Source organism: Meles meles, chromosome 8 (assembly GCF_922984935.1).
Source record: "Meles meles chromosome 8, mMelMel3.1 paternal haplotype, whole genome shotgun sequence".
Lineage (NCBI taxonomy): Eukaryota > Metazoa > Chordata > Mammalia > Carnivora > Mustelidae > Meles > Meles meles.
The window spans coordinates 90,504,950-90,532,108 of NC_060073.1; the positions used below are offsets into that span (position 1 = coordinate 90,504,950).

At 53.3% G+C, this 27,159-nt stretch overlaps 1 protein-coding gene across 4 annotated transcripts in view; it reads left to right on the forward strand.

The window, feature by feature from the left end:
• IGSF9B (immunoglobulin superfamily member 9B) overlaps positions 1 to 27,159 on the forward strand; it is a 51,797-nt gene that overhangs the window by 18,918 nt on the left and 5,720 nt on the right. The window contains exons 5-21 of one of the 4 annotated variants that reach the window (XM_046015447.1): positions 231 to 348; positions 1,709 to 1,850; positions 2,186 to 2,331; positions 4,967 to 5,109; positions 5,401 to 5,541; positions 5,625 to 5,741; positions 6,019 to 6,169; positions 7,262 to 7,385; positions 9,747 to 9,922; positions 10,938 to 11,164; positions 12,034 to 12,118; positions 14,894 to 15,055; positions 15,428 to 15,473; positions 16,047 to 17,696; positions 18,353 to 18,442; positions 19,196 to 19,241; positions 25,408 to 25,495. In XM_046015447.1, the coding sequence (XP_045871403.1) occupies positions 231 to 348; positions 1,709 to 1,850; positions 2,186 to 2,331; positions 4,967 to 5,109; positions 5,401 to 5,541; positions 5,625 to 5,741; positions 6,019 to 6,169; positions 7,262 to 7,385; positions 9,747 to 9,922; positions 10,938 to 11,164; positions 12,034 to 12,118; positions 14,894 to 15,055; positions 15,428 to 15,473; positions 16,047 to 17,696; positions 18,353 to 18,442; positions 19,196 to 19,241 (3,564 nt within the window). In that variant the 3' untranslated portion in view covers positions 25,408 to 25,495. Of the gene's footprint in view, positions 1 to 230; positions 349 to 1,708; positions 1,851 to 2,185; positions 2,332 to 4,966; positions 5,110 to 5,400; positions 5,542 to 5,624; positions 5,742 to 6,018; positions 6,170 to 7,261; positions 7,386 to 9,746; positions 9,923 to 10,937; positions 11,165 to 12,033; positions 12,119 to 14,893; positions 15,056 to 15,427; positions 15,474 to 16,046; positions 17,697 to 18,352; positions 18,443 to 19,195; positions 19,242 to 25,407; positions 25,530 to 27,159 lie in introns of those variants that run through there. The other 3 variants (XM_046015448.1, XM_046015444.1, XM_046015446.1) reach the window with 3 other exon arrangements.

Genomic DNA, 27,159 nt, shown 5'->3' on the forward strand with positions numbered 1-27,159 from the left:
TGGGCTGCTGTACTTCTTCCTCCTTGCTCACCCTTCCTTTGCCTCCTCCCTCTCCACGGCAGCCTCCCACTTCACGTGACTGGTAACACTCTGCACAGCACACAGCCTGGCTGGTGTCTGGTGTCTGGTGTCTGGTGTCTAGTGCATGAGCCCTAGGTCCATCTATACCTGGGGGTGGTGCTGGTGGGACCCCAGGGTAGGTGCTGAGCTCTGTCTCTCCTCGGCCCCAGGTGAGTGATGGCAGCCTGACAGTGACATCGGTTAGTAGGGAGGACAGAGGTGCCTACACCTGTCGTGCATACAGCATCCAGGGAGAGGCTGTCCATACCACTCATCTGCTTGTCCAAGGTAAGAGCAGTTTCTCTCCTCTTCATGCTCTGGACCTTTTTCAGGGACTTCCAGCCCGTGTGAGCTATAGAGGGGTTTGCCCTGGGCATGGCTGGCCCAGCTGGGGTGGCTGGGGAGATGGGCAGCCTATGAGTAGTGGGGTCGGGCTCCTCCTGAGTATTGTGCGGCTCACAGCCAGAGCCCCCATGGTGGCCTGCTGTGGCCATCACCTGGGATGATGGGAGGCACTCTGTTGAGTGGGTTTTGGGTTTCTCTCTCTGTCCAAATGGTGTCCTGCCATGCCTCCATCTTCCCCGGGGGAGGGGACCTCTCTCAGGTTCCCACCCCATTAGTGATGGCATCAATAAATAACAACAGGAACTCAGTCCAAACCTCAGACGTTTAAACAACACAGAGGGCATTTGGCAGAGCCGGGGTCTGCCTGATCAGCACTGGGAAATGCTGGTCCACCCTGCCTGGGGCCCCAGAGTGCCCCAGAGGGGGGCAGCATCTGGGAGGCGGGGTCTCTTTTTCCTTTTGTGGGGAGCCCAGCTACCCTCTTTGCCTCCCACCCACTGCCTGTCGGAGGAAGAGCAAGGGCTGGGGGTGGCTGTCTAGGCTGCCGGGGCTGCTAAGACACATGTTCTTTCTGTCTTCTTCTAACTTGGAGTGTTGAGTGGCAGTGTGGGCCAGAGGTCCCTCTGCAGCTCGGAGAAGAGCTGCCTTCTCAGGAGAGAGCCAGGTGGTAGCTGTGGACTGTCCGGAAAGCCAGTGCCAGGGAGGGCTGGGATTTCGCCTGCTGTTGACTCTGCTTGCCCCCTGGCTCTTCACTCCTCATCTGCCCTCCTGACCTCTGTCAGATAAGCAGCACAAGCCTCTTAGCTCCTTCAGAGACCAGATTACTCCTTGCTCTGGATTGAAAAGAATGGCCTTTGTCCCTCCTGCATGTGCCCTGCTTCTGTTCTGCTGGAGAGAGGGATGGACAGGAAGGGGTATGTGTGTGTTAGGGAAGTTAGATAGCTGGCTTGGGGTGCCAGGATTTACAGAGGCTGTCCGCATGGAGGCGAGGGCCACGCATACACCGAAAAAGGTGTCTGCAGCTGGTTCAAGGGACTGGGACACGCTGTGACCACATCCCAGTACCCTTTGCATCTTGGACCTGTAAGGAGAGTAAGAACCTGAGCACAGCAGCAGCTAGAAGGATATCTAGGACAGCTGCCCAGCGTATGCTGTTCCTCTTGGGCTAGTGCTGTCCTCCAACTCCCTCCCAGAGTTCTGGGCACACCTTCCTGAGTCATGTCAGACCTTCCAGGGAGGACCCCGAGCTGTCGCTCTCTCCTCCTGCACCAGGTAAGGTCATGTTTATTTCCTCTTTCCCCAGGGCCTCCCTTCATAGTTTCCCCTCCTGAGAACATCACTGTCAACATATCCCAGGATGCTCTGCTCACCTGCCGGGCAGAGGCGTATCCCGGCAACCTCACTTACACCTGGTATTGGCAGGATGAGAACGTCTACTTCCAGAAGTAAGCATGCTGCCCTGCCCTCCCGGGGCCGGGAGAGCGGTGGTGGTCCTCAGCCACCAGGCCTCCCAGGTGCAAGGCATTGAGCAGGGGCTGCCACAGGCTGCCCTTGGGCTATGGGAGCTTACAGAAAGGTGATCCAGTCTGTCCCAGGGGCAAGGCCAGTGTCTGCACAGAGTGGCCTTGAAAGGGGCCAGGAATGCAAGGAAGTGCTGGCTCTTCTCGCCCTCACTGGCAGGGTGAGGGGACTCCTTGCTGCCTCGTTGTGCTGGCTCATTGAAGGGCTTCTTCCCTCTATGCTAACCCCTGCCCCTCCTTGTCTCCTTGTTTGTTTGCAGCGACCTGAAGTTGAGAGTGCGGATCTTGATTGATGGGACCCTGATCATCTTCCGAGTGAAGCCTGAGGATGCGGGGAAGTACACATGTGTCCCTAGCAACAGCTTGGGGCGCTCCCCCTCTGCCTCGGCATACTTAACTGTGCAGTGTGAGTAGGGGTGAGGGGGAGCCACACATGGTGGGGGTTCCAGAAGAGACAGGCCTCATTAGCTGGACTGGATGCTGGAGGACAGCAGGAGACCGAGGGTCATTTGAGGGAACGTGGGCAGAGGAATGACAGGAAGCAGGAGTAGCCCAACAGGAGGGCGAGACCTGGACTGGTCAATTGAAGTGAAACTAGCACTTGCTGGGTATCTTTTATGGGCCAGGCATTGCTACACGTGTTGGCTGATTCGTTCCATCAGCCAAGCCTGGGTTGGATTCAAGGATGGGCAGACCTGAGCAATTGTCCTTGCAGTCAGTGCTAGCCAGCACCTCTCTCTGGACCGTGAACAAGATGTCTCTGGTGCCTTTTTTCCGTCAGGTATATGAGGGAGGGTGGGTGACACAGGGTTAGATTTCTTGTCAGCTCTTTGCCTTCCCCCGCTGTGGATAGGTGTGTGGGGTGAGGGGGACAGGACCCTCTTCTAGGGTGACTTGATCTAGTTCTGCCAACACCTGGCTCCCTCCTGGCTTTCTCCTTGCTCTTCTCTAGGGCTGCCAGAGATCCACACGGATGAGCTGCTCCTCGTGCCAGGACAATCGAGGGCTTTTGTGCAAGCACAATAATTCACTTTGCTAATCTTGAATCCGTCAGCATAGTCAATGCTTTCCCACCCCCTGGCAAGCTGATCATTGTGAGAAAGGGAGAGAAGGCTGAGTAATGAGGATTAATTTCTTCCGTTTGATTTGTGGATGGCCCTGTCACTCAGACAACAAAGGCGCTGGGATGTTACTGGAGGTGGCAGGCTCTCCATCACTGGAGGGCTGGTGTGGGAGAGCCGCTCACCCCCAGGCGCGTGCAGCAGCAGGAGGACAAGGAGGACAGGCTGGAGATGCCTGGATCAGCATTTGAGCTGAGAACAAGCAGAAGAACAGTCGGTGACCCCAGGAGGTCGGGCTGGTCTCTGAAGCCACTCTGCAGAGCTGGGTGTTTGCATTTGTCTCTTGTCGAATGGGTGCTGGGCTTTCGGAGCCTGGCTGGACCTTTGAGCCCCGCTCAGCTGCTAACCTCACATTTTCATCGTTTTCTTCTCGATGCAGTAACTGTACCGGCGGGGACAAAGGCAGCATTTCACCATTTCCATGGTCATCAACTTAAAAAGGCTTTCAGCACGCTACATTAGGAAGTCTCGAGTTTTTAAGGGCTATGAGTCCCGAGAAAAGTGATGTGATGTGACCCAGGACATCAGGCCTGTCTCACCCAGACCTGCAGTAGGAAAAAGCAAGTCAAGAAGCTATTTGCATAGGACTTGCTGGATGTGAAAAGGCCGGGAGTGCACTTGTAGTAGCATCTTGTCTGGCTATGTGACTTGGGCAAGAAGGTGGCAGTGGCAGAGGGAGAAAGCCAACAGGGTGGTCTTTAGAAGGATGATGAATCTAACCAGGAGTAAGCCCCCCATCGGTGAAGCCCTGGGCCATTTTTCTGTCAAGAGGGGTGTGTGGTTTCCCTGTCTGTCCCCAGTGCCGTCACCCACTCCTGCTTGTCCTCTTTTACCTCCTTCTTGCCTTCAAAGAGAATCCAGGGGGTGAGATTTTCAGGTGGGTGAGACAAGGATCTTTATTTCTGCTAAAAAGCAGTGTTCAGAGTATTTCCCATTCATAAACCCTTTGAAAATCTTGGAGAGAAAAAAAAAAAACTCTACATACAAAAGTAGGAAGCTATGTCTAAATATATAACTCGGCCTGGTATTTATGTAATGCTGTTCTCTGAAGAGCTCCAAATGCTTAAAAGATACCAGCTCATTCATCCTCACTGCCTCACTGGAAGTTCTGGATCTTTCTCCTTGGTAGCCCTCGGGGGGAGTGGGGGGAATCGAAAGGTTATGAGTCACCCACATCACAGGATGTGCTGCTCTTGCTTCTCTCCTGAGAACCTTTCATCTGTTCTGTGGCCAAGGTTGAGTCTACATTCCAGCTGCACAGAGGGGAAACTGAGGCTCGGAGGGCGGGTTGGAGCTGGGCAACTAGCACAATGGAGAGGAAAGAAAAGAACCACCAGTGGTCATGCCTGTGAACACCTCATGTATAGAACTGACGTTCCTCTTTTGGCTTAGGATGTGAACCGAGAGCTGCTTGGCGTCCAAGAGAGATTTGGGATAAGGAGCCATTGGTGGAGGGTGTGGTCAAGCATTGACTTCAAGTTTGGAGTCTAGGGGCTGGAGATACAAACATCGAAAGTCCTTGTTCTTCTTGTTCTGCCATTCATCCCATGCGTAGAAGCATTTGAGGAGTGTTATGGATCGGAGCAGGCTAGAACATGCCTTTCTCTTGAAGAATGCAGTCGGCTGGACAGAGAAAGCAGCCCGCAGCCTGCACTGCTTTGGGGTGGCCTGATGTGGCCTCTGGGGTTTGTCCATCTTGTTCCTCATGGTGTTCCTGGCACCTGGCACTGTTGTGAGCACCATGGACACATGCAGAGTTTACTGAATGGGTGGGTGGGTGTGAAGGGCAGTTTCTCGGAAATGTGGTATCTATATGAGACCCTGGGGGTGTGTGAGGGGTCTTGACCCCCTGCAAGATTTCTCACTCCTCCACTTCCCTCATGCCTTTCTTCTCTCTCACCCCACACGACCCCTGTGCAGACCCAGCCCGTGTCCTCAACATGCCCCCTGTCATCTACGTGCCCGTGGGAATTCACGGCTATATCCGATGCCCTGTGGATGCAGAGCCGCCGGCCACCGTGGTCAAGTGGAACAAGGATGGCCGCCCCCTGCAGGTTGAGAAGGTGCTAGAGAGATGCATGTGGGATCATAGTGAAATACACTCTCTTGCCACTGAGATGCTGCCTCTGAGGGACTCCTCCACTCCCCACCAGAAAACTCTGGGAAAGCAGAGCTGCTTCTGGTGGGGTGTCTGCAGTCTGGTGCAGCTTCTGCCATTCTCCCATGCCAGTCTCCCACCAGACTAGCTGGTGCTTTGCCCAGGCCTGCCAACTGAGGTCTGGCCTGGTGGGGGCCAGGACCGAGCTTCTGCCCCCTGACCGTTGCTCCCTGCTCTGCTGTCTGTGCTCTGGCAGAACCTGGGTTGGACCTTGATGGAGGATGGCTCCATTCGGATTGAGGAGGCCACAGAGGAGGCTCTTGGCACTTACACCTGTGTGCCTTACAACACCTTGGGGACCATGGGCCAGTCTGCTCCCGCACGGCTTGTCCTGAAGGTGAGGCCTGGGGCTGAGAGAGGCCCCTGTGGGAGTGGACACCCTAAACACTCGACTTCATGGCTTTGCTGTGGTCTCCCTAGGATCCCCCGTATTTTACGGTGCTACCAGGCTGGGAATATAGGCAGGAGGCCGGCCGGGAGCTGCTCATTCCCTGCGCTGCTGCAGGGGACCCTTTCCCTGTCATCACGTGGAGAAAGGTACCTCTGGGTTCTGGAGCCCCTGGGAAGTGTGGCGGATGGGCAAGACCCGTGGTGGCTCTGTTCTAACAGAGCCAGGTGTTGAGTAGCAGGGCTGACTTCTAGAGTGATGCACCCTCTGGATGAGGGGCGGTGGGGGTGCAGGCCGAGTGTTCGGGTTCTGTTCTCCTGTTCTCGGCCTTCTGATGTGTTGGTGGCTTCTCTTCTTCCCTGTCGACCTGGTTCCTCCTTTGCTGCCCCGCTCCTGCCTTCCTCTTTGCCCCCTTTTTTGGCCAAGGTAGGGAAGCCCAGCAGAAGCAAGCACAATGCCCTGCCCAGCGGGAGTCTCCAGTTCCGAGCCCTGAGTAAGGAGGACCACGGGGAGTGGGAGTGCATCGCCACCAACGTGGTCACCAGCATCACTGCCAGTACCCACCTGACCGTCATCGGTACGGGGGCTGTGGGCAGGAGGGCGTGGTCTGGGTGCTGGGCACTGTCCACCCTTTCTGGGCATCTTTCCTGAATCAGCCCACCCCTGAGCCTGGAGTCTGCCCTGTGTAGCCCTAGCCCTCTGTAACACCCTGCATAAGGGAAGGTGACACGGGGCCTGTCCCGGGGAGGAGGTCTTTTTCTGGCAGAATGTACCCAGCAATACTGCCGCACAGAAATGGGGCAGGTCTGTGGGCAGGAGCACCTGCTCAGAGGTTTGTGTCTAGGGCCTAGAGGGGAGCTGGAAGAACAGAATGAGGGGGATCTGGGAGGGGACCTGTGTGCTGAGCGCCATAGGCTGGGCCTGGCATGGAGGTTCCTGGTGTTCCCATTTCCTGGGATGGCACTATGATTCCACTTCGTCTGCCTGAGGTGTGTGTCCCTATGACCTCAGCTTGTACCATTGTAGCCTGCCTCTCTGGGGACTGGCAGCCAGTTGTAACAGCGACCAACACTTTTCAGCGTTTACCACCAGTTTTAGGCTCTATACCAAGTGGTGCCCCATCATTTATAACCTATGAGGCGAGAACTGGCAAGTCCCCAGTGTACATCCACTTGAAACCAAGGCTGGCGTGGATCGCACACCTCTCCGAGCATCGCTGATGAGTGCTGGGTCCAGGACTCGAGCCCAAGTTGAAATTCTTAACAGTTGTGTTGTGCTGCCTCTCACTTTGGTGTTTTGGAGAAATATAGCTATCTCATGAGGCCGGAGAACTTTACAGGACAGGGACCTTTTGGCTTTGCCTGTGACCTTCAGGGAGAGTGTCTGTGTTTGCCAGGTGAGCACAGGACTTTGGCCTGGGGTGACAAAGGTTCTGGATTCCCTTTGGCTATATTCCTGATGCTCACACCATGTCTTGCTAGAAGGACTAGACGGCACAGGGGGACGGGTTTCCTTCTACAGCCCTACCGCGCAGGGCGTCTGCTCCTCCGAGCATCCCTGAGCACTGCACTTGGGGCACTGCATTTTGCTACTGCGCGGTGTCACTGTGGGTGCCCAGCTCACTGGGCCCAGTTCATTTCAGTCTGAGAGGACTTCACTTGGTCTCCAGGCACCAGCCCCCATGCCCCGGGCAGTGTCCGGGTCCAGGTCTCCATGACAACTGCCAACGTGTCCTGGGAGCCAGGCTATGATGGAGGATTCGAGCAGACATTCTCAGTTTGGTACGGACCTCTGTGAGTCACCCCCGCATGCTTTGCTCTCTGCTTCTCCCTCCCCCAACCCCCGACTTCAGTCAGTCCCTAGGGTGGGTGGACGTTATGAGAAGGATATGGTTCTTCATCTGCTAGACCTCCAGGCAGCGAGGTGTGTTGACGCAGTGACTCGGTCTTGTGGGGGAGGGTTGTATCTGTCTGAGGGATTTTGGGCGTTCTGTATTCCCAACCTGGAAGGTTTGGGATGCCAGTTTAGGTTGTTGTCTGAAGTGACCATCGCTCTCTGCTACTCTTCCCCAGCTTATCTCACAACCCCTTTTTGTGTCCTTTGTTCATGCTGCTTTTAGGTCCCCCTGTCCTCTGGAGTCTGGAAGAGACTCCTAGACTTCAAGGTCATTGTGAAAGAGCCCATCCAGAAGCATAGAATCTAATTTTTATTTTCACTTCCCCAGTGGTTCCAGAAACCGCTTTGAAGTTGTGCTTGCCTTCTGGCCTTGTCTTCAGCATTTCCATTTTCTGTAGGACCCTGTGTCTCTAGTATGTTTCTATCTCTGCTGTTAACTTGGCCAGATGTAGTGATTTGAGATCTTTGCCTGAGCCTCAGGGTAGGTAAGGGATCTCAAAGATGCATAAATCAGGCTGAGGTCAGGAGGCACAGAAAAGGTGGAGAGAGGAACCATAGCTGACCTTCTTCTCATTCCCCAAGGATTTCTCTTCCCACATATTCCTATCCTGAGCCAGAAACTGGCCACCTGCAGCGTGGGACATCCTTGAGCAGGAAGAATGAGTCCTCCCACTTCCTCCTTTTCAGACCTGTCTCATCTGGGTGTGTATTCCCAGTCAGGCTCAACCAGAGCCTGGGAAGGAGGAAACATCCCTGCAGAGAGCAACTCGTGGAAATTCAGGGAGAACCTTTGGTACGCTTTTCAATAGCGAGGGAGGTTGAAAGGCAGCTGCCCTCTTTCCCGTCATGGTGATTTGGTGGCTATGTCCTGAATACACTAGGGGTTTTGAGTTCTGGAGAGACACACTGCATCTGGATGGTGAGCGTGGGGGAGCTCTCTGAGTTGCAACCAGAACATCCTCCAACGGTTATCTCTGGTCCTCCAGAGGTGGGGAGCGGTGGCAGCCTGGGGGAAGGGGGTGCTCCTGACAACCCTGCCAGGGGACCACTGCAAGAATCTTGGTGCTGCTGGGTGACTGTGTGTTCAGGGAAGTGTGTTTGGCATGGCCAAGCCAACTTTGGGGATGTCCGAGTGGCAGGTCTGGGCCTAGAACAGGGTCTCCCTCACTGCTTGCGGTCCTGCTCCACGCTGCTGCTCATCTGCACCGCTTTATTACACTTTGCTCACTTGCTTTGGTGCCCGGGGCTGGGTGGGGGGTACGGGTGGTTGTGAAGTTTGGGGAGGTCGCCTTCCCTCTCATTCTAATTGCCTGACTCTCCCAGTACTGACTCAGACATTTGGCACTAGCTTCTTTCTTGCTGTGCTTTCTGCTGCCTTGGCTCAAACTTCTGAGCATTCATGGTAGTGAGCCTTTAAACGGAGAGGGAACCCGGTGGGCGGGCGTCCGCTAAGTTACAGCTTGAGCTCAGGGCTGCAAGAAGAAAGCTGCCCAGGGTATGTCTCCTAGGCTGATGTCTCCTCCCCGTGGTGATTCCGGGGCACTGCACCTGTAGATCCCGGCCTCATTGCCTGCAGAGAGTTAGGTGGGCAGTATAGAACAAGGCCTAACCTTCACTCCTAGTTCCAGGGTTCTCCATGCACAGCATGACCTACCCCTTGATGGTGAGTTCTAACCATTAAGGCCTTAAGGATTGTGGTCCTCACTGGGGAAGCCCCTGGTTATTTTTGTCATATACCCTAGACTTCCTCAGAAGACTCAAAGCTGGTCGGACAGAGTGAGCCCTCTGGGTTACTTGACATCCCACTTTTGACTGTCCTGGAGAGGGTGCGCAGCTGAGGTCACCTGGGTTCTTTCCCTATAGGGTCTGCCTTTGCTGAGTTGCTCATCCTCACCTTCCCATGATGGTACCTGCCTTGTTCCGTGTGTCCTGACTCTCTCAAGGCAGAGCTGCTCTCAGGGTTGTGACCAGGGTGAGATTCTCCCAGAATGCACTTGGTGGTTTGACCAGAATCTTGGGCGTCACTTATACCTAAGGGTTCCTCTTAGCAGAGGAGGTATCAGCAGTGGCTGGCAATCTGGCACAGCCGAAGTTGGGTAGGTCATCCCACCTTGGTCATTACCTCTTTCTGTCCTAAAGCCTGGGAAGGCCAGGTCTGCCCCCTGCCACCTCCTTGAGGACCTAGCATGTGCTCTCGTGTCTCCAGTGTAACCCACCCCACCCCCTTGTCCCCGATCCTCTCTCTTTCTTTTGGCCAGGATGAAGCGGGCACAGTTTGGGCCCCATGACTGGCTGTCTTTGCCAGTGCCGCCGGGACCCAGCTGGTTGCTAGTGGACACCCTGGAGCCTGAGACAGCATACCAGTTCAGCGTCCTGGCCCAGAACAAGCTGGGAACGAGCGCCTTCAGTGAGGTGGTCACTGTGAACACTTTAGGTGAGGGCCCCGGGCTGGGATGTCTTGAGGATATTGCCTGGAGGAGCTGGGTAAGGATGGTGATGGTGGTGATGGTCCTAGCAGCTAACTTTACTGATTACTCTGTGCCTGACACCTCCCTATGTGCTTTACATAATCATGTCATTTGCTCTCCCAGGAAGGACTTGTCATACTGTTCTGTGGGGTTTGCCTGGACCATAGTGCCTTGTCCCACATCAGAGCACTTTTGGACAGATTGCTGTTGAGGAAGAGGCTCAGCATTTATCCTTCCTTGTTAAGCTACACGTTTATATCTTCCTGTGGCTTCACAGGAAATCCTTCCTTCTGTGCTCTTACCAATTCTTTCCTCTGGCCCTTGGCCTCATTTGGTGGCTGGTGTGTGGCCAGTTCTCCCCGTTGAATCTCCTAGTCATGCCAGCTCTTCCTTCCTGCACCCAGTGGCTTGCTCCATCCCACCCCGAGAGCAGCTGTGAACAAGTGGCACCCCTCTAGCCTGTTTCTGGATCCTTTACTGCCAACAAGGGGTGTAGCAGTGTTGGGATGCTTACCCCTTCTCTGGAACTTTCCTCCCTGGCCCTATTTTCCCACCTGGGCCAAGAAGGCAGTTGAGAGCAGACTGAGCTATGGGAAGGCATTCCTACTTCTTTAGAAATAGATACATATTGTGGTATCTTCTTAAGATACTATCTTATTTAAAAGACTACATTTAATTCTTCCATCTTCCTCCCATGATTCCCCTTTGTTAGCTTGGTTTTTTCCCCCTTTCCTTTTGAAGAACTCTATTCCCTCATCTATGTTTTTAGAAATGCTCAGAAAGTAGGATCATGTGGGCCACTTCCCTTGGGTGAGGAGGGCTCTTTTATGTGACAGTCTTGTCCCTGAAATGACTCATGCATGGGAATGTGACACGTTCTGAGGGGCACATGCTGAGCCACAAGACAGCATGTAGAGAGTTGAGGGAGCAGGGACCTCAGCACGCCATGTCCCTTCTCTCTCTCTTCCCTCTGTGCTGTAGCATTCCCTATCACAACTCCAGAACCCCTGGTGCTGGTTACCCCACCAAGGTGCCTCACAGCCAACCGGACCCAGCAGGGTGTGCTCCTGTCTTGGCTCCCCCCTGCCAATCACAGCTTTCCCATTGACCGCTACATCATGGAATACCGTGTCGGGGAACACTGGGAGACATTAGATGCTGCCATCCCAGGCACCGATGGAGAGTTCTTTGCCAAGGATCTGTCACAGGTGAGGTGCCTAGGTTTCCCTGCTGCTATTCCCAAATCCTGAAAGTGACATGACTCTCTGGAGTCACCAGAAGCTTTGAGTGACCCATGTCAGGTGTATGAGGTGCAGACATCTACTGCCGCCCCACACCAATTCCTTTATTCTCAGATCTGCTACCAAGATCTGGGACCTTCAGGTCATGACAGCCAAGGTCGCACAGACTCAGTGTGTGGCAGCATGGGCTTTTATTGCTGTGAGGACTTTTCCACATAAGCCGAGGCCAGGCAGGGCAGCTGAGGAGCCCTGAATATGTCACTAGACAGTGACCTTAGCTCCCTGCTAGCAGTCTAACTTGGGCTGGGCAAAGAATTTCCCAGAAGGGTAGTCTTCTAGCTTTGTCCAGGGAAGCACCCCTGCCTTAACAATTCAGAGTCCCCAGAGGAAGATACATTATTTTTTTTTCTTAGTGGACCCCCTTTAAACTTTGATGTCTCTCTAGCTGGAGAGAGGAAGCAGCTATGGATATGGATAATCTCATCTGTCTTTCTGTCTTCCTTCCCTGGACACTCATTTAGTGGTAGAACTGGCTCATGGGGGCTCCTGAGAACCCATGTGTGCATCTCTTTCCAACTCTGCTTTCAGTAACTTACAGTTGTAGATTGAAATCTGCCATGTTGGCAGTATTTTTACCATGGAAATTGGCAAATACTACAGATCAGGACTTTTTTTTTTTTTTTAAACTGAGAGCTATTCATCGCTTCCAGTAGGCCACTGCCTTGGGTACACTGTAACATGAGAGATTGTTGCAGGGTGGGTGAGGGAGGGTCAGCAGTGGGTTATTCGCTGTCTCAGGTCCCTAGGCTGACAGGGTCTTGTCCTGGGGGCTGTAGGACACCTGGTACGAATTCCGGGTTCTGGCCGTCATGCAGGATCTGATCAGCGAACCCAGCAACATCGCCGGCGTCTCCAGCACAGGTACTTGAAGGGGGGGGGGTTCTCTTACAACTGTAGGATGTCTCCAGCACAGATACTTGGTGGGGGGAGAGGTTCTCACAGCTGTAGGGTGTCTCCAGCACAGATACTTGGTGGGGGAAGAGGTTCTCACAGCTGTAGGGTGTCTCCAGCACAGGTACTTGAAGGGGGAGGTTCTCTTACAACTGTAGGATGTCTCCAGCACAGATACTTGGTAGGGGGAGAGGTTCTCTTACATCTGTAGGATGTCTCCAGCACAGATACTTGGAGGAGAGGGGAGGAGGTTCTCTTACACCTGTAGGGTGTCTCCAGCACAGGTACTTGGTGGAAAGAGGTTCTCTTACATCTGTAGGGTGTCTCCAGCACAGGTACTTGTGGGGGGAGGTTCTCTTACATCTGTAGGGTGTCTCCAGCACAGGTACTTGCTGGGGGAGGTTCTCGTACATCTGTAGGGTGTCTCCAACACAGGTACTTGGTAGAAAGAGGTTCTCTTACAGCTGTAGGGTGTCTTCAGCACAGGTACTTGGGGGGGGGGTTCCCTTAAAACTATAGGGAGTCTCCAGCTCAGGTAGGGAGGAGGTTCTCTTACTGCTGTAGGGCATCTCCAGCACAGGTACTTTGAGGGGAGAGGTTCTCTTACAGCTCTAGGACATAAGAGCCATGTGGATGCCCTTTGGGAGAGAGCTAATGGCGGGAGGGAGGCTGAAATGGAAACAACTGAGAGCTCTGGTGGAGACTGAGTCTCATCATTTCTCAAGGCCCTCCAACCCATCCTTCTTCTCCCTTGATGGACAGGATTTCTCCAACTATAGAGCTGTATTTATGACACTTTCTATAAGATAGCCACAGGAAGAAATATAGCTAATCTTGTCATGATAGTAGTCATGAAGAACTTGATTTAAGTTCTTTTGTTATGAAATCCCTGTTTCCTCTAGTGCAATCCTCTGTAATGGACTGGGGCAGTGAATTGGAGAGACAACAGGTCAGCACATATTTGTTGAAGGCCTATTATAAGACTGCTTTATAATTATGGTGGTTTTATTTGGAAAATTGCTGTTTGGTGTTGTTTCCTCCACTCCTTCATCTCCCTAGATTTTTTTCAGGCTAAATAAAGCCAACTCCCTAGCATTTTCCCCATTTATCTTTCTTTCTCTTGGCCCTGATCCCATTTCTACACATCTTTCTCTAGCTACAGTTCCTGAAACATAGCAGAGCCCCTCCCTCGCCCAGTGAAGTGGCTCCCTTGGTATGGGAAGAGGCTTTTGCTTAGTGATTAAGCAATGGCACCATTTCCATGGGCAGTGCTCACACAAGGACCTCTGGGACCAGCTGACGAGGAGCTTGGCCAAGAAGCTCATGCAGCAGGACTCAGAGCTACAGAAGCACCAGGGCAGGCAGACTTGGGGAAGGACAGGAGAGGTTCCAAGAGGACCAGAGCACTGGGGCCATAGGGTGTGACTTCTGCCTTATGTTAGACACCATGGCACCCTTCGCTTTTGTCCCTTTTTCTTTCTTTCCCTCCTACCTTCCTTCTTTCTTTCCTTCCTTCCTTCCCTCCCTCCCTCCCTCTCTCCCTTCTTCCTTTTAATTATGAAAGTACCCTGTCTTGGCTTCCTTCCAGGTAGGGGACTCAGAGACAAGGAGGAGCAGGGAACAGAGCTTACAGTCAAGGCTAGAATAGAAGACTTGAAGGTTTTCATCAGTGAACTGTTCTGTGTTCAGTGGCTTTATGCCTGGCACCAAAAGGAAGCCTACATATTGGGAAGACTCCCCATGGGTGAATGAAGGCACAGCAACCTCAGCCCGCTGTCTCTAAGCTCCTCCATCACCAAAGGCTATAATATTCCATTTGCCTACTCAACTCATAAGCGTGATTTGGGTTATTTTCATCCATTGTTATTTTCAGCAGAACGATGAGCTCTGGCCAAATTTATCAGAATCCACAGAATCTAAAGACTGGCACTTTCTATTATAACTGACTTTGAAGTGGGGTACAGTGGCTGGGGGTCTAGTCCTCGCTCTGTCACTAATGAGCTGTATGGATTTGGACACAAAGTGAAACGAAGTAAAATGAAGTTGGACCTATGTTCAACGTCTCTGCTGGCTCTAGCATTCTGAACCTGGGACGACCAGGACATGCTCACCCTCCCTGTAGGAATTGCTCAGCTGTGCTGTAAGGACTTAGAAATGGATGGATCTGAATTCTGTAGTCACAAACTCTTCTCCCTGCTGTAGTATTGTACCCTCAAGGTGTCTCCACAGTGGGCTCTAATTTTGTCGAGATGGCATGGCAGAAGGCAGCAAATCCCCAGCAGGAGACCAGAGTTACAGTCTTGTGGTGCAGGAACTGATGGGCAATATTTATGCCAGCACGTTGCTCAAATTCTGCCAGCGACGGTTTCTGTACCTTAGAGAATGAAAGCGATAGCATGTGCTCTGGGTGTCTGGTAGTATGCATGAGAGCCCTTTACAAAAAGCACTAGCCAAGTAGACATAATTATGGAAATTATTACTGCTATGGGGTAAGATACAGATGTGATTCCTTCTCTCTAAGCTCTATAGTGATCACTTGACTTCCGTAAACTAGTCTCTTCTCTCTCTTCTCCCTCTATCCAAACCTCTCCAAGTGCTAGAGTTGAGCACAGATCCTGAGCCTTAACATTATCTGTTCTGCAGCGGTAGGGAAAAATACTTGGGGGCTAGGTCCAGAGCAGGTGGGGGCTTTTACAGGAGGGAGGCAGGGGAGGAGTCATGCGTGTTCCTCGCAACCCCCCGCAGACATCTTCCCACAGCCGGACCTGACCGAGGACGGGCTAGCTCGGCCTGTGTTGGCTGGAATCGTAGCTACCATCTGCTTCTTGGCAGCTGCCATCCTGTTCAGCACCCTGGCCGCCTGCTTTGTCAACAAGCAGCGCAAGCGTAAGCTCAAGCGCAAAAAAGGTGGGTGTCTGCCCCCACCGCCCTGCTCTACCTGGCCCAGCTCCAAATGCTCCCTGTTGGAAGAGATGGCCCACTTTTAGTATGGGCCCCCTTGAAAACAGGGAAATGGGGTCTTATGGGTGGAACTGCCAGTGGGACTTGATCTGGAAGAGGGAGTAAGGAAGAAGGATGCTGGGGAGGGAGTGAGGGGCCAGAATGGGCAAGAGGACACATGTAATGGTGGGGAGCACAGGGCTGGGGACTGGCTCCAAAGATAACGAGCATTGGAAGGAGCTGCTCCCCTCTGTGACTTTGCTCCAGGCCTGTGGACACCTGAGACGAGTTTTGTGTCTCTGGCCTCATAGGCTCTCCTCCCCTTCTTCTTCCTTCCAGATCCTCCACTCTCCATTACTCACTGCAGAAAGAGCCTTGAGTCTCCGTAAGTGCCCCTGCTGTGCTAGTGTGTGGGCAGAGGTACAGGGTGGACACAGGCAGGTGGTTTGCCCTGCTCAGCCCCTCGAAACTATTTGCTTTCCATGGATCTGCGTGGTATTTAAGTCGGCCACGTGCATAGAGGGAGCAGTAGTGTGGACAGTCCAAATTAGTGGGTAATCCATTTCTCTTTAGCTTTGGAATGGGTTTCTGTGATGTTTTTTCATCCTAATGGATGTGCCTTCCTAGTGTGTTTCACTTAAGTTGGTACGAAGGTGGGGTTGCATTTCTTGAGCACCCCGGGAATGAAGTCAGAGGTGCAACGAGACAGAGTGGGGCAGACAGGAAGGACAGGGTGGAATGAAAGCAGAAATGTGGGCGTTCATTCAAAAACGGCCCGGACATATCTAGACAGCGGAGCGTTGAGCAAAGTATTTCCCGCCAAAATATGCGGCTCATCTGCATCCCTTTTTCGGAGTATTGTCTCAAGTGTTTGTGGTGGTCCATTAAGAGGAGAAAAAGAAGTGGAGGAGCAGGCATCTCCCACCTCACACTCCTGCTCCTTCACTCACCCCTGCAGCTTGTCCTCTGGCAAGGTGAGCCCCGAGAGCATCCGCACACTCCGGGCCCCGTCCGAGTCCTCCGATGACCAAGGCCAGCCGGCAGCCAAGAGGATGCTGAGTCCCACCCGGGAGAAGGAGCTGTCATTGTACAAGAAGACCAAGAGGGCCATCAGTAGCAAGAAGTACAGCGTGGCCAAGGCTGAGGCCGAGGCTGAGGCCACGACGCCCATCGAGCTCATCAGCAGGGGCCCCGACGGCCGCTTCGTGATGGATCCGTCCGAGATGGAGCCCTCGATGAAGAGCAGGCGTATCGAGGGCTTCCCCTTTGCTGAGGAGACGGACATGTACCCCGAGTTCCGCCAGTCAGATGAGGAGAACGAGGACCCGCTGGTGCCCACATCTGTGGCTGCCCTGAAGTCCCAGCTGACCCCTCTGTCATCCAGCCAGGAGTCCTACCTGCCACCACCAGCATACAGCCCTCGGTTCCAGCCCCGTGGCCTGGAGGGCCCCGGCGGCCTGGAAGGTCGGCTCCAGGCCACAGGCCAGGCCAGACCCCCTGCCCCCCGGCCCTTCCACCATGCCCAGTATTATGGGTACCTCAGCAGCAGCAGCCCTGGGGAGGTGGAGCCGCCGCCCTTCTACATGCCAGAAGTGGGCAGCCCCTTGAGCTCGGTCATGTCCTCCCCACCCCTGCACACTGAGGGGCCTTTCGGCCACCCCACCATTCCTGAGGAAAACGGAGAGAATGCTTCCAACAGCACGCTGCCCTTGACTCAGACACCCACAGGAGGGCGCTCCCCTGAGCCCTGGGGCCGGCCAGAATTCCCCTTTGGGGGCCTGGAAACCCCGGCCATGATGTTTCCCCACCAGCTGCACCCCTGTGATGTAGCCGAGAGTCTGCAGCCCAAGGCCTGCCTCCCCCGAGGACTGCCCCCCACCTCCCTGCAGGTGCCCGCGGCCTACCCAGGCATCCTGTCTCTGGAGGCGCCAAAGGGTTGGGCAGGCAAATCGCCGGGCAGAGGCCCCGTCCCAGTGCCCCCCTCCGCTAAGTGGCAGGACAGACCTATGCAACCTCTGGTGAGCCAAGGGCAGCTAAGACATACCAGCCAAGGTATGGGCATCCCCGTGTTGCCTTACCCCGAGCCGGCCGAGCCCGGGGGGCACAGCGGCCCCAGCACATTTGGCCTGGACACCCGGTGGTACGAGCCCCAGCCCCGGCCCCGGCCCAGCCCCCGGCAGGCCAGGCGCGCCGAGCCTAGTTTACATCAAGTGGTGCTACAGCCCTCCCGGCTCTCGCCTCTGACCCAAAGCCCCCTCAGCTCCCGCACCGGCTCCCCCGAGCTTGCTGCCCGGGCCCGGCCTCGCCCGGGCCTCCTGCAGCAGGCAGAGATGTCGGAGATCACCCTGCAGCCACCGGCCGCTGTCAGCTTCTCTCGCAAGTCCACGCCATCCACGGGCTCCCCTTCCCAGAGCAGCCGCAGCGGGAGCCCCAGCTACCGGCCCACCATGGGCTTCACCACGCTGGCCACAGGCTACCCTTCCCCTCCGCCGGGCCCTGTAGGGCCTGCGGACAACCTGGATGTGTTTGGACAGACGCCTTCCCCTCGAAGGATGGGGGAGGAACTGCTCAGACCAGAGCCCCCCCCACCGCCATTACCTACTTCAGGGTGAGTGTGAGCTGGTTTCTCCTGCCCACCTCCACCTGGTCATCTTCCACCCCCCATTCCTTACCCACCCTCCGCCCCTTCCATCAACCCAAAGGACAGGGCTTATCTGGACATGCTGCAGCATCCCTTCGGGAGAGTTCTGGTCCTGGCATCAGCAGGGTGTGGACGTGGGGTTGAGAGTGGGGCTTACCTGCCCAGGTACCCTGCCAGGAGCATGAGGGAGCCTCTCCACCCAGCCCAGAGCTCTCAGGAGGCCCCCAGGGTGATGGGGAGTGGACACACATGGGCAGGGGGGGAAGTGTGATGTGTCCGAGGGAGTGGTCACCTCAGTTACTCTTGGAGTGGAGGGCTCTCTGCATCCCTGTGATCCTGGCTTTGGGTGGTTCCAGGGTTTACCCAGAGACCTTGTATCCAGCCTCCTTTTCTTTCCCGGCCCATCCTCCCTGCTAGGCAGGACCCTGAAGCCTGATTTCCCTGGACCACCAGGCCTGGGGCTCCTCTTCCCAATCTCCTGGCCTTAGCAGCCTAGTGAGCGGGGTCCCCCCCACCCAACAAACTCTCCAGGGGGCACATCCTGGAGGCTGGGAGCAAAATCTCAGGCCTGTGAACTGTGTGCCTGGAGCCACATACCCTACCCCAACCTGTGTGCCTCGCAGGAAGCTGCAGACAGACAGACAGACAGACAAGCTCCTGCGATCAGCCTGCCTGAGAGAGCACACTCTAAACTGTAGCAGCTGGTATTCCAGGTACCAGAGTCGGCCTGGACGCCCGTCTGTGCCTCTTTTTCTCTCGTCTTTCTTCCCCTGTCCCCCTCTCCCCTCTTCCCCCTCTCCCTTCCTTCCTCCTCAAGTCTGGCTTTCTTTCTGTCTGTCTTTCTTCCTTCTCCATCTTCTTGGGGTTGGCCCGACTGGCTCCGAAGGGTTTTTAACGTCTCCATAGGGCCCCCTGGTCCCTCCTGCCCTCCCTCCCTCTCTCTCTTTCTCTCTGGTTCCGTCCTTTGGTCTCTCTTCTTGATGTGGCCGCCTGTGCAGGGGAGCAGAGTGTTTCAGAGGAGGCTGGCCTGGTCTTAGGCAGGATGGGAGGCGGTTGGAGAGGAGGGAGCCCAGCGCCCTTCCCCTGCCCCAGGCACTCCCACCCTCTCTGGTACCTGGAAGTACAGGTTCTCCTCCCACTGCCCCTGCTCCTGGCAGGCGGAGAAGGTGGCGGAGAGCTCTAGCTAGGACGCCCGGCGTCGCGCGCCCACGGGACCCCGTGCCTCCGTCTGTGCAGGAGGTGCTGTGCGCCGCAGCCCTGTCGTCTGTGCTTTGTGCAGCGCTCATCTGCCTCGTCCATCGTGCCGTCTGGTTCTCTGTCTCTCTCCTCTCCTTCCCCTCACCCCATTCTCTGGCCTCGCTTGTGGTTCTCTGGCCCCCGTGCTCCTCCCCTCCTCCCCTCTGGGTGTGCGTGGGTGGTTCCCCCACGCCCGTGTTGATAACTGCTTTGTTTCTGATTGATCTCAGCTATCTGGGCAGTGTTGTCGAGACAAGCCTCTCCTCAGCTCAATAGGTAAGGGAGCTCCGCGGCTGGGGCGGGGCGGGGGGCGGACAGGCGGACGGGGCTTCCGCAGGGCCATCGCTTCCTTTACAGGGGAATCCAAACCATGTCCCCTCACCCCCTCTGTGGGCGGCAGCCTCCGCTGCTCTGGACCCCACGGCTTCTGGGTTCCCCACATCATGCTGCTCCCACAGCCTCACCAGGCCACGCTCGGGCACTGCCTAGCTGCAGCTTCTGACTCCCACCTCACATGCCAAGCCTCTCCCAGACCCTCCCTGCAGTTTTCCTCACAGCAGTAACCCTGCTGCCCACACACCCAGGGCCTCCCACAGAAGCCCCCTGGGACCCTGCATGCGCCCCAAGGGGCCTAGAATGCCTAAGAGCCGCTTTGCATCTCTGCACCTCTGGAAACATCAGGCCACACTTAGATCCAGAACCATCCCCGCTTGCCCTGTTTTCCCAGCAACCTCAGGCAGCGCCCCCTCCCCCCAGAACTGGCATGGCAGTTCCATGCCAGCCCCCAGAGACTCAGATCTTCCTCTGGGGTTGCTGGTCCCTCACAGTCTTCTTGAGATCTTTCTAATATTCTCAAGGAACACACGGTTTGGGTGTGGCCCAGCTCCTTCCCTCAACAACTGGGTCATCCTCAGGACCAGGTCACCTGTAGTCCTGTGAGGGCAAGGGCAGGGGACTGTCACCACGTCTCATGTCCCTTGCCTTCGGTAGCCTGTTCTTGGTTGTTACAGGACTGAGATGTGGACCTCGCCCTCAGGTCCAAATTGCTTTCAAGATCCCTCTAGTAGCCACTCCTGATCTCCTTGGGTCACAGCTCTGGGGTTTTGGGAGGAGAGCCCCAGGGGTAGAGGACAGGCTTCCCTCGGGGCAGGATGAAGCTGAGCAGTGAAGCCCTGTGCTCTTTCCTCTGCTCTCCACAGAGGTTGGTCCTCTTCTGGCGTTCTTCCAGGTGGAGGTCTCAGGAACTTGGGCATTTTGGACGTATCAAGTCTCTTAAAGAGGCTTAGGGTCACCCGAGACTCACTGTCTTTCTGGTGACTAAGATGCTTCTTTTTGCCATTGGCACCATTGCCTGTGCCTCTGGGAACAAGCAGAGTGGGAACAGGAGGGCTTCCTGGCTTCTCTAAGTGAGAAGCATCTGCATCCCTTGCATACCTAGAAATGTCAAGGGAGGCTGATTAGCTGATTATCCTAACTCAGGACTGTAAGGCTTCGGTCAGAAGAGTGGCCTCCCAGAAGAAGGAATGGACTGCTTTGCCATTTCTTTATGATCTGCAGCTATAAATCCCAGGAGGCCGTGGGATTGTGTCTGAGGCTGATTGGGTACCACACTGCGGCCATTAGCACTGGAGAGCAGGGAGGGTGTCAGGAAGGAGTTATGGGCCCACCTTCTTGAGGGGCCTCCTCTGGCCTCCTGGGTGGATGCTCCAGTGTGATCCTCCACCTTCCTGCTCTCCCTCCCTGAACCCTAGTTATGACCCTTCTGTCACCCCCAGAGAGGGGATAGCTGCAGCACCAGCTGTTACTCCACTCCTGGAAAGTGCCTGGACCCCATTCCCCATTGTTACCGCCACTCCCCTCACCAGTCATTGACTGCTCCCTGCACAACCTCCCCACTGCACCAGATCTGAGAGCTGAGCTATCATATTCTCCCTGCTGTGGCAAACCCAGAAACCAAGGGCAGTGATGAGGGCGAATTGGTTCCTTGGGGGCCTGGCCAGCATCCCCAGCCTAGGAGAATTAAGTGCTCCCTATAGCCTTGGAGTTAGACCTTGATGGTGCTGGGCAGCAAGAGCCACCGCTCACTCCCGCTTGCTGAGAGCCTCCCCCCGGGCGCGGTAGCTGCTGGGGCCATTGGGAGGCGTCAGGCTCCTCTTCAGACGCTGTCTTCATGCTGCGCCTTTGCATGTGTCTCCACTTGGTCTTGCTTGGAGAAGGTGTGACACGTCTTGTCTACGTTCGTTCTTGCTCTGTTCCTGTTTCCTTCAGTCTCTCTCCTGTTCCTTCTCCCCTGTACCTGCAGTGGTCTTCCCGCCTCTCCTCCTTTCTCTCTCCCCTTTTTCTCCTCTTGCCAACTCCCATCTTGGAGCGGGGAGTTGTATTGCATGGACCAGCCCTTTTTGGGGCCCGCTGGGAGGCCAGTGGTTTTTTCTGCTTCCTGTCTCATACCAAGAGCAGCCCTCTTCTCACCTCCCCCTCAAGCCCCCTCTCCTGTTAGTGCCGACCTTGGCCTCTCTAATCAGGTGGGTCTGGAAGGGTGGATGGGGCCCCCCTTTTACTGGGTGGACCGTAGGAAGGAGCTCCCATGTGGAAACAAGTGTCTCCCAAGCCCTGAGGCCAAACACTGGGTTTGTCCCCTGACCCCACTGGAGAAAGTTGTCTTCTGTCGTTACAGCTGGGTGGGAGCTGACCTCTGCAATCCTGGCTTTCTGTTTTGTAAGTGGAGAGTGGGGGAACCTTTTTCCCGGCCATGCCTTGTATACAAGTGGATTTCCTCATCCACCCTCCATGGTCTAAGGTCAGATGAGCAGAGTCTGCTGTCAGGCAGTTATGAAGAGGAGAAATACACCCCTTAAATCACTGCCTCTGCCTGCTGACTGGGGACAGCCGACAAATGTTGGAGTGGTCAGCCCTTTGGCCAATAAGAGCAGGAACTGTCCAGTGGATTCTGACTTCTCTGACCTGTGGTTTGCCTATTTTTGAACCTTTTTGTCTGTGTCTTTTCTCCACTATCCTAGGTAAGCACAGAGCTAAGCAGCCAAGGCCCTGAGCTAAATGGTTGTGATTTGGGTTTTGTATGGATTTTATGAAAACAGAGAGAGAGAGAATAAATTCCAGACAGTTTTTGGTAGTTCTGAACTGCAGAGAAGCATCACTGGGACACAGAACTGGGGTTTATGGGGAACTCCATATGACATGGAAGATCCAGTAAAACCTCTGGGCTTTTAGGACTCATACTCTGACTTCCTGTGAGGAGGAGAGCCCCAGAGTTTGCTGGATTCCTGTATACTTTAGAAGAATTGAATTTGATTGGGAAGAGAACAGTGACCTCCATTTCTTAGAGAGCCGAGGTTTGGATGCTGTTCTAACAGGGTAACCTACTGGTCAACCTCAGATTCGCTTACCAACTTTATTCCAGGGATAGGATGACGTTGCTTAACCCAAGCTTTCCACTGTCTGACAGCAGCACCAAAAGCTTCATTATCTGATAGGTCCCCTGTGGGCTTGATATTGACTGGGGGCATGGTCACCCTTCCTAGAAAAGAGAGGCAGTTTGATTCCAAAGGGCTTAACATGCTGCAGGTAAAGTCTGTTGGACCCTGTTTCACATGTCTTTTCTGTATCATTTGCTAAAAATAAAGATCCATTTTTGCCCCCTCACCCACCCCGTCCTTCCAGACATTTGCTTTTATTTTTCCCTCCTGCATCGGTGGAGTGTCTTGGTGCCTCCAGGAGCCTTCTGTCATGTTTCTGTGTTTGAGCACTGAGCCCAAGTGAAAACAGGTGGACAGCAGGTGTCCTGGAAGGGCTGGCGCTTGGCTGTTTCACAAGGGAAAATTGGCTTTTCCTCCTCAATGGATCATTACTGTTTGGGAATTTTCGCCTGAAGGTCTAACTTCAGCCAGCGTTTTCTCATCCCCGTTCTGTCTTACTCTGGCTGTACCACCGGAGCAGAGAATGTCAGGGACTACTGCTGCATGGCGAAGTGACCTCTGCTCAGGTGAAGTGTGGGAGCTCTGTTTTCTTCTAGAGAGCCTCTGGACCATTTTCCTTTAGGAGGAAGTTGGAAGATCAGTTTTGCCTAATGTTGAGAGTCTTGTCTCTGTCGCATTTTAACTAGAATAGTAGATAAGCTGCTTAACTCTCTGCATTCAGTTTCTCCCTCTGAGAAACAGGATCAGTCTAGTGTTTACCTCTTAGAGGTATTGTAAGGATGAATGCAAACTATTGTAGAGAATGTAGACCAGTGCTGGGCACGGTAAGTGGTAAATAAATGCTATGTGATAGAAATGATAAAGGTAATGATATGTTAATTTTAGTAATAGTATCCTTGGAAGTTTCACCTGGCTTGGAAAAACCCTAGGAGTGTTCTGAACCAGTTTCTCTCATGCCCTCGCGGGGCACCCTGGGTTATGTGGTTTAATCACTGCTCCCTGGGGCCACTTGCTTGTCAGATGCCTCCTTGGACCATGCATTGCTCACCTTGTATGGTCCTTTTGAAGAGGCTGGCCAGGGCCAGGAGACAGGTAAACTGAACGGCTGATTCATACCTTTGATTTTCCTTTTAGGTAGCTGAAGAAGCCCTAGTCAAGGATGAGAAGGGGGTGAGGACATCCTGCCAGCGTTGCAGAGTTATGCTCCCTCACACCCTAGCCATCTCCACCCTTTGCCCGCCTTCCAGATTCCCTTGCGGCCACCACTGCTGCTGTGTAGGATCTCTGTGGGTAGAGTCTGAAGGAGGAGGGGACGGGGAATTTGCAGGTTGGGTCTTTGAGGGTGGAAGACCTCGTGGTGAGTTGGATTCTCTCCGAGACCATGTGTTGCCTGCGTGTAGGTGGGGCCTCTGAGCTCTGTGCTGTCAGGGGAATATGGAAAATCTAGAAGCTGTCTCTGATCTGAACTTTGGAGGAGCTTCTTGATATTTTATTTACTAAAAGGCTATGGAATGATGACATCCATCAAAGAAGATGGAGGTTGCTTCATTGCCAGTTAATGCAGGAAATCCCAGAGACCAGAGGTTTATCAACAATTAGTCTGTAAGTTTTTTCTTCCTTTATCCCCACGAGTGTGATGAGGACTGGGGAGATGGGGCTGCAGAGCTCCCATCCCTCTGTCATTTGATGTTCTGCTTCAGATTGCTTGCTCACCACTGGGCACTTCTTTTCCCCTCACAGAGTTGGCTGTCCTCCTTTTAATCAGGATTTACCCAAAACCAATGTGATGGAGGTGGAAGAGGGAGATGCGGGGACTGAGGAAGAATGTGATTCACCTCAGTGCACTGTGGCCCTAGAATGTCTCTGCTCCCCTGATGGCATGCTAAGGCCAGCCCTGGTGGGAAAGAAAGAACAACTCCTCTCTCTCTGCCTTTATTTCTCGGGCTCCAAGTTTGGCTTACTTTGAGAAGAAATGACATTGATACCTGTCTTCTAGATTTTCTTTTATGACTCTTGAAATATTCTCTCCAGTATCTACCGTTTGTCACAGACAGTCCATCCTCTCGGCTCCTTTTGGTCTCCTTTGTCACAGGGGCTGCACAGGCTCCAGCGGAACTGTGGGCTCTGTTCTAATCTCCTGGTTGATCCATCAGGCACATGACAGCATCCGTCCCACAGCTGAGGAAGGAGGAGAGACCGACATCCATGGCGTCTCCCCCAACCCCAGTTTCTCTACTGATCTTAAATGTAGAGATTCACTGAGAACTTGCTACTGAAGGCAAGGGCTTTGCAAGGCTGCCAGATTTGGACACTAACTGTCGTAATCTACTTCCACCTTCTTTTATTCTCGTGCATGACTGGTGACATCTGAGAGCGTCAGGGAGACCCCCCTTGGGTAAATTCCCCCCCTGGGAAATGTGGATAAATGACAAATATTTGTTGCTGTTAGCTGCTGGGATTCTGCCTAACTCTGGTGGACAGAGGGGAAGAAGCCCAGTGAAGCTGGGTTTTATGTACCCTCCACCTCACTGGATCTTGGGTTTCTCATTTGGCCCTGGCCTTCTCTTTTCCAAAGGAGGACAGTCCGTTCACGGGGGTAGGTTTCCTCACCTCCTGCTTTAACCTGCCCTTTTACTTTTCATTTAAAGGTCTTTGTTATGATGATTTCCAACAAAGTTGGTCACTGAAGCTGCTTTCTTCTCTGACCTTCCTCCTCCCGGTTTGAGTGACATGTGATAAAACTCAAGATTAAAGTCTCTCTCTCCCTTTCTTAGGTCTTCTGGTTGCTCTGCAGATTGGTTTCCATCTGAGGCAGGCCTCCCACTGCTGGAGCTTTCTACTGGCCTTTCTCCCTTCCAGGAGCAATCAAGAGGCAGGTGTCAAGGAACCACTGTGGATGCCTGGGACTCTGTCCTCCTGCGGGTCAGCTGTATGGTTTTCTTCCAGCCCTTCTTCAGAAGCTCCCTCTTCTGGGAGCTGACCTGTGCCTCTCTAATTGTCCCTTCCAGAACACATCCACCTGCACCCGGGAATGCTGCTGCACCTGAGAGGCTGGAGGCTCTGAAATACCAACGGATAAAGAAGCCCAAAAAGTCATCCAAGGGCTCTTCGAAGTCAAAGAAACGATCCGGTAAATGGCGGATCCTCTCTTTCCCCCTCTCTCCGCCGTTATTGTGATTGTTTGGTTCAAGATCCCGTCTTTGGGTTTTCTCTAGAATTAAATCCACCAGCTTATGTTATTGTCTCTTTTTACTATTAATTACCAAGTAATACATAAATATAATTTTCATGTGGAAAATTAGAAAGGTAAAGTCTCTGATCATCCTCCTGACTCTTTCCTCCCTTCTGGGAAGTGTCCTTCTTGGCAGGATGCGTGCTTTCAGAGACTTTCCATACATACGCCTTGATAAAATACATTGTATTTCTTTAATGCATTTTTAAACAACATAAGTAGTATCTTAATTTTTTCCACTGTGCCATATGGCTTTTGGAACTATCTCTATTTCTTTATATATTTCTTCTCTATTATTTCAGACCTCCTAGTCCAACATGGGAATTATGGGGTCCTACTCAGTGCTTAGGGAACATCATGGCATGACCCAGCCTCCGCAGGATGACCAAACTTTTCTTAGTGAGCTAGAATGAAATCTCCTTGTCATAGAAAGGACATTTCTATTGAAATATGTCTGATGTTTATATCCAGCATTGATCAGTAGCTGCGAAGATAGTGCAAAAAGAATTCAGCCCTTTTTTACACTTAGAAAATTCTTTAGTATTTATCATGTACTCTTTTTTTCTTTTAATCAATGGTTTTAGGAATCTTGTCACAGGCTGTCAAAAAAAAGGCAGCTGAACAGTTTCCTTGCAGATCTTTAATTACTAGAGAGTAACTTTCTTTAGAGACTGGGTTATGGAAAAGTGGTCCTCAGAGGCCCCTGGAATCTTCGGAAGAAGTGAGCACTTGTTTCTCACTTCGCCTTCTGGTGGTGCTATTATCCTATTTCTTTATAGATGGGAGTACTGGGGCAGAAAAGAGGAAAATGATTTTTTTAGGGTTTGGGTGAGAAATTGGAGCCCCCCTTAAGCCCGTTGCATTTGAAAAGCCATGTACCTACCTACCTATGTATTTATGTTTTGTTTTGTTTTAACAAAAAGGGCCACCTCAGATGCCTGTACTCCCTCTTGTTCTGTCTCACCATCCTGTGCCCTGTAATATGTTGATGGCTCTCAAATGTCTGTTTTTAGCTCCGGTCTCTTCCATGAGCTCAAATCTCATATTTCCAGTTGCCTGCTGAACATGCACTTAGATGTTTTATAAGCCTTTGAAATGTCCAGAATAGAGTTATTGATTATCCTCTCCAAATCTGTGTCTCCTCACTTCCTTCCCAGCTTCTTAAAGATCACCACTCCTGACCTCGCTGCTCGGGGAGTGAGCCTCGCTCCTTCTCTTGCTCTCACACATCCCGTCCAATCCATTTGGTAAGGTCTATGCTCCCAACTCTGACAGCAGATCCTAAATTTGACCACTGTTTTCCACCTCGATTGCTGAAACTGAATTCTGAGTTACTGTCCTTCCCACCCTGATGATCGCACTAGCCTCCAGGTTGTCCTTGGCTCCTCCTACAGTAAATTCTACGCTCAGCAACCAAAATGATCTTGTAAGACGTTAACAGCATCCTCTTTCAGTCATGGCAATGCGCACACTCACGCACACACACACACACACACATCTGAAGAAAACCTTCCAGAAGCTTCCCACG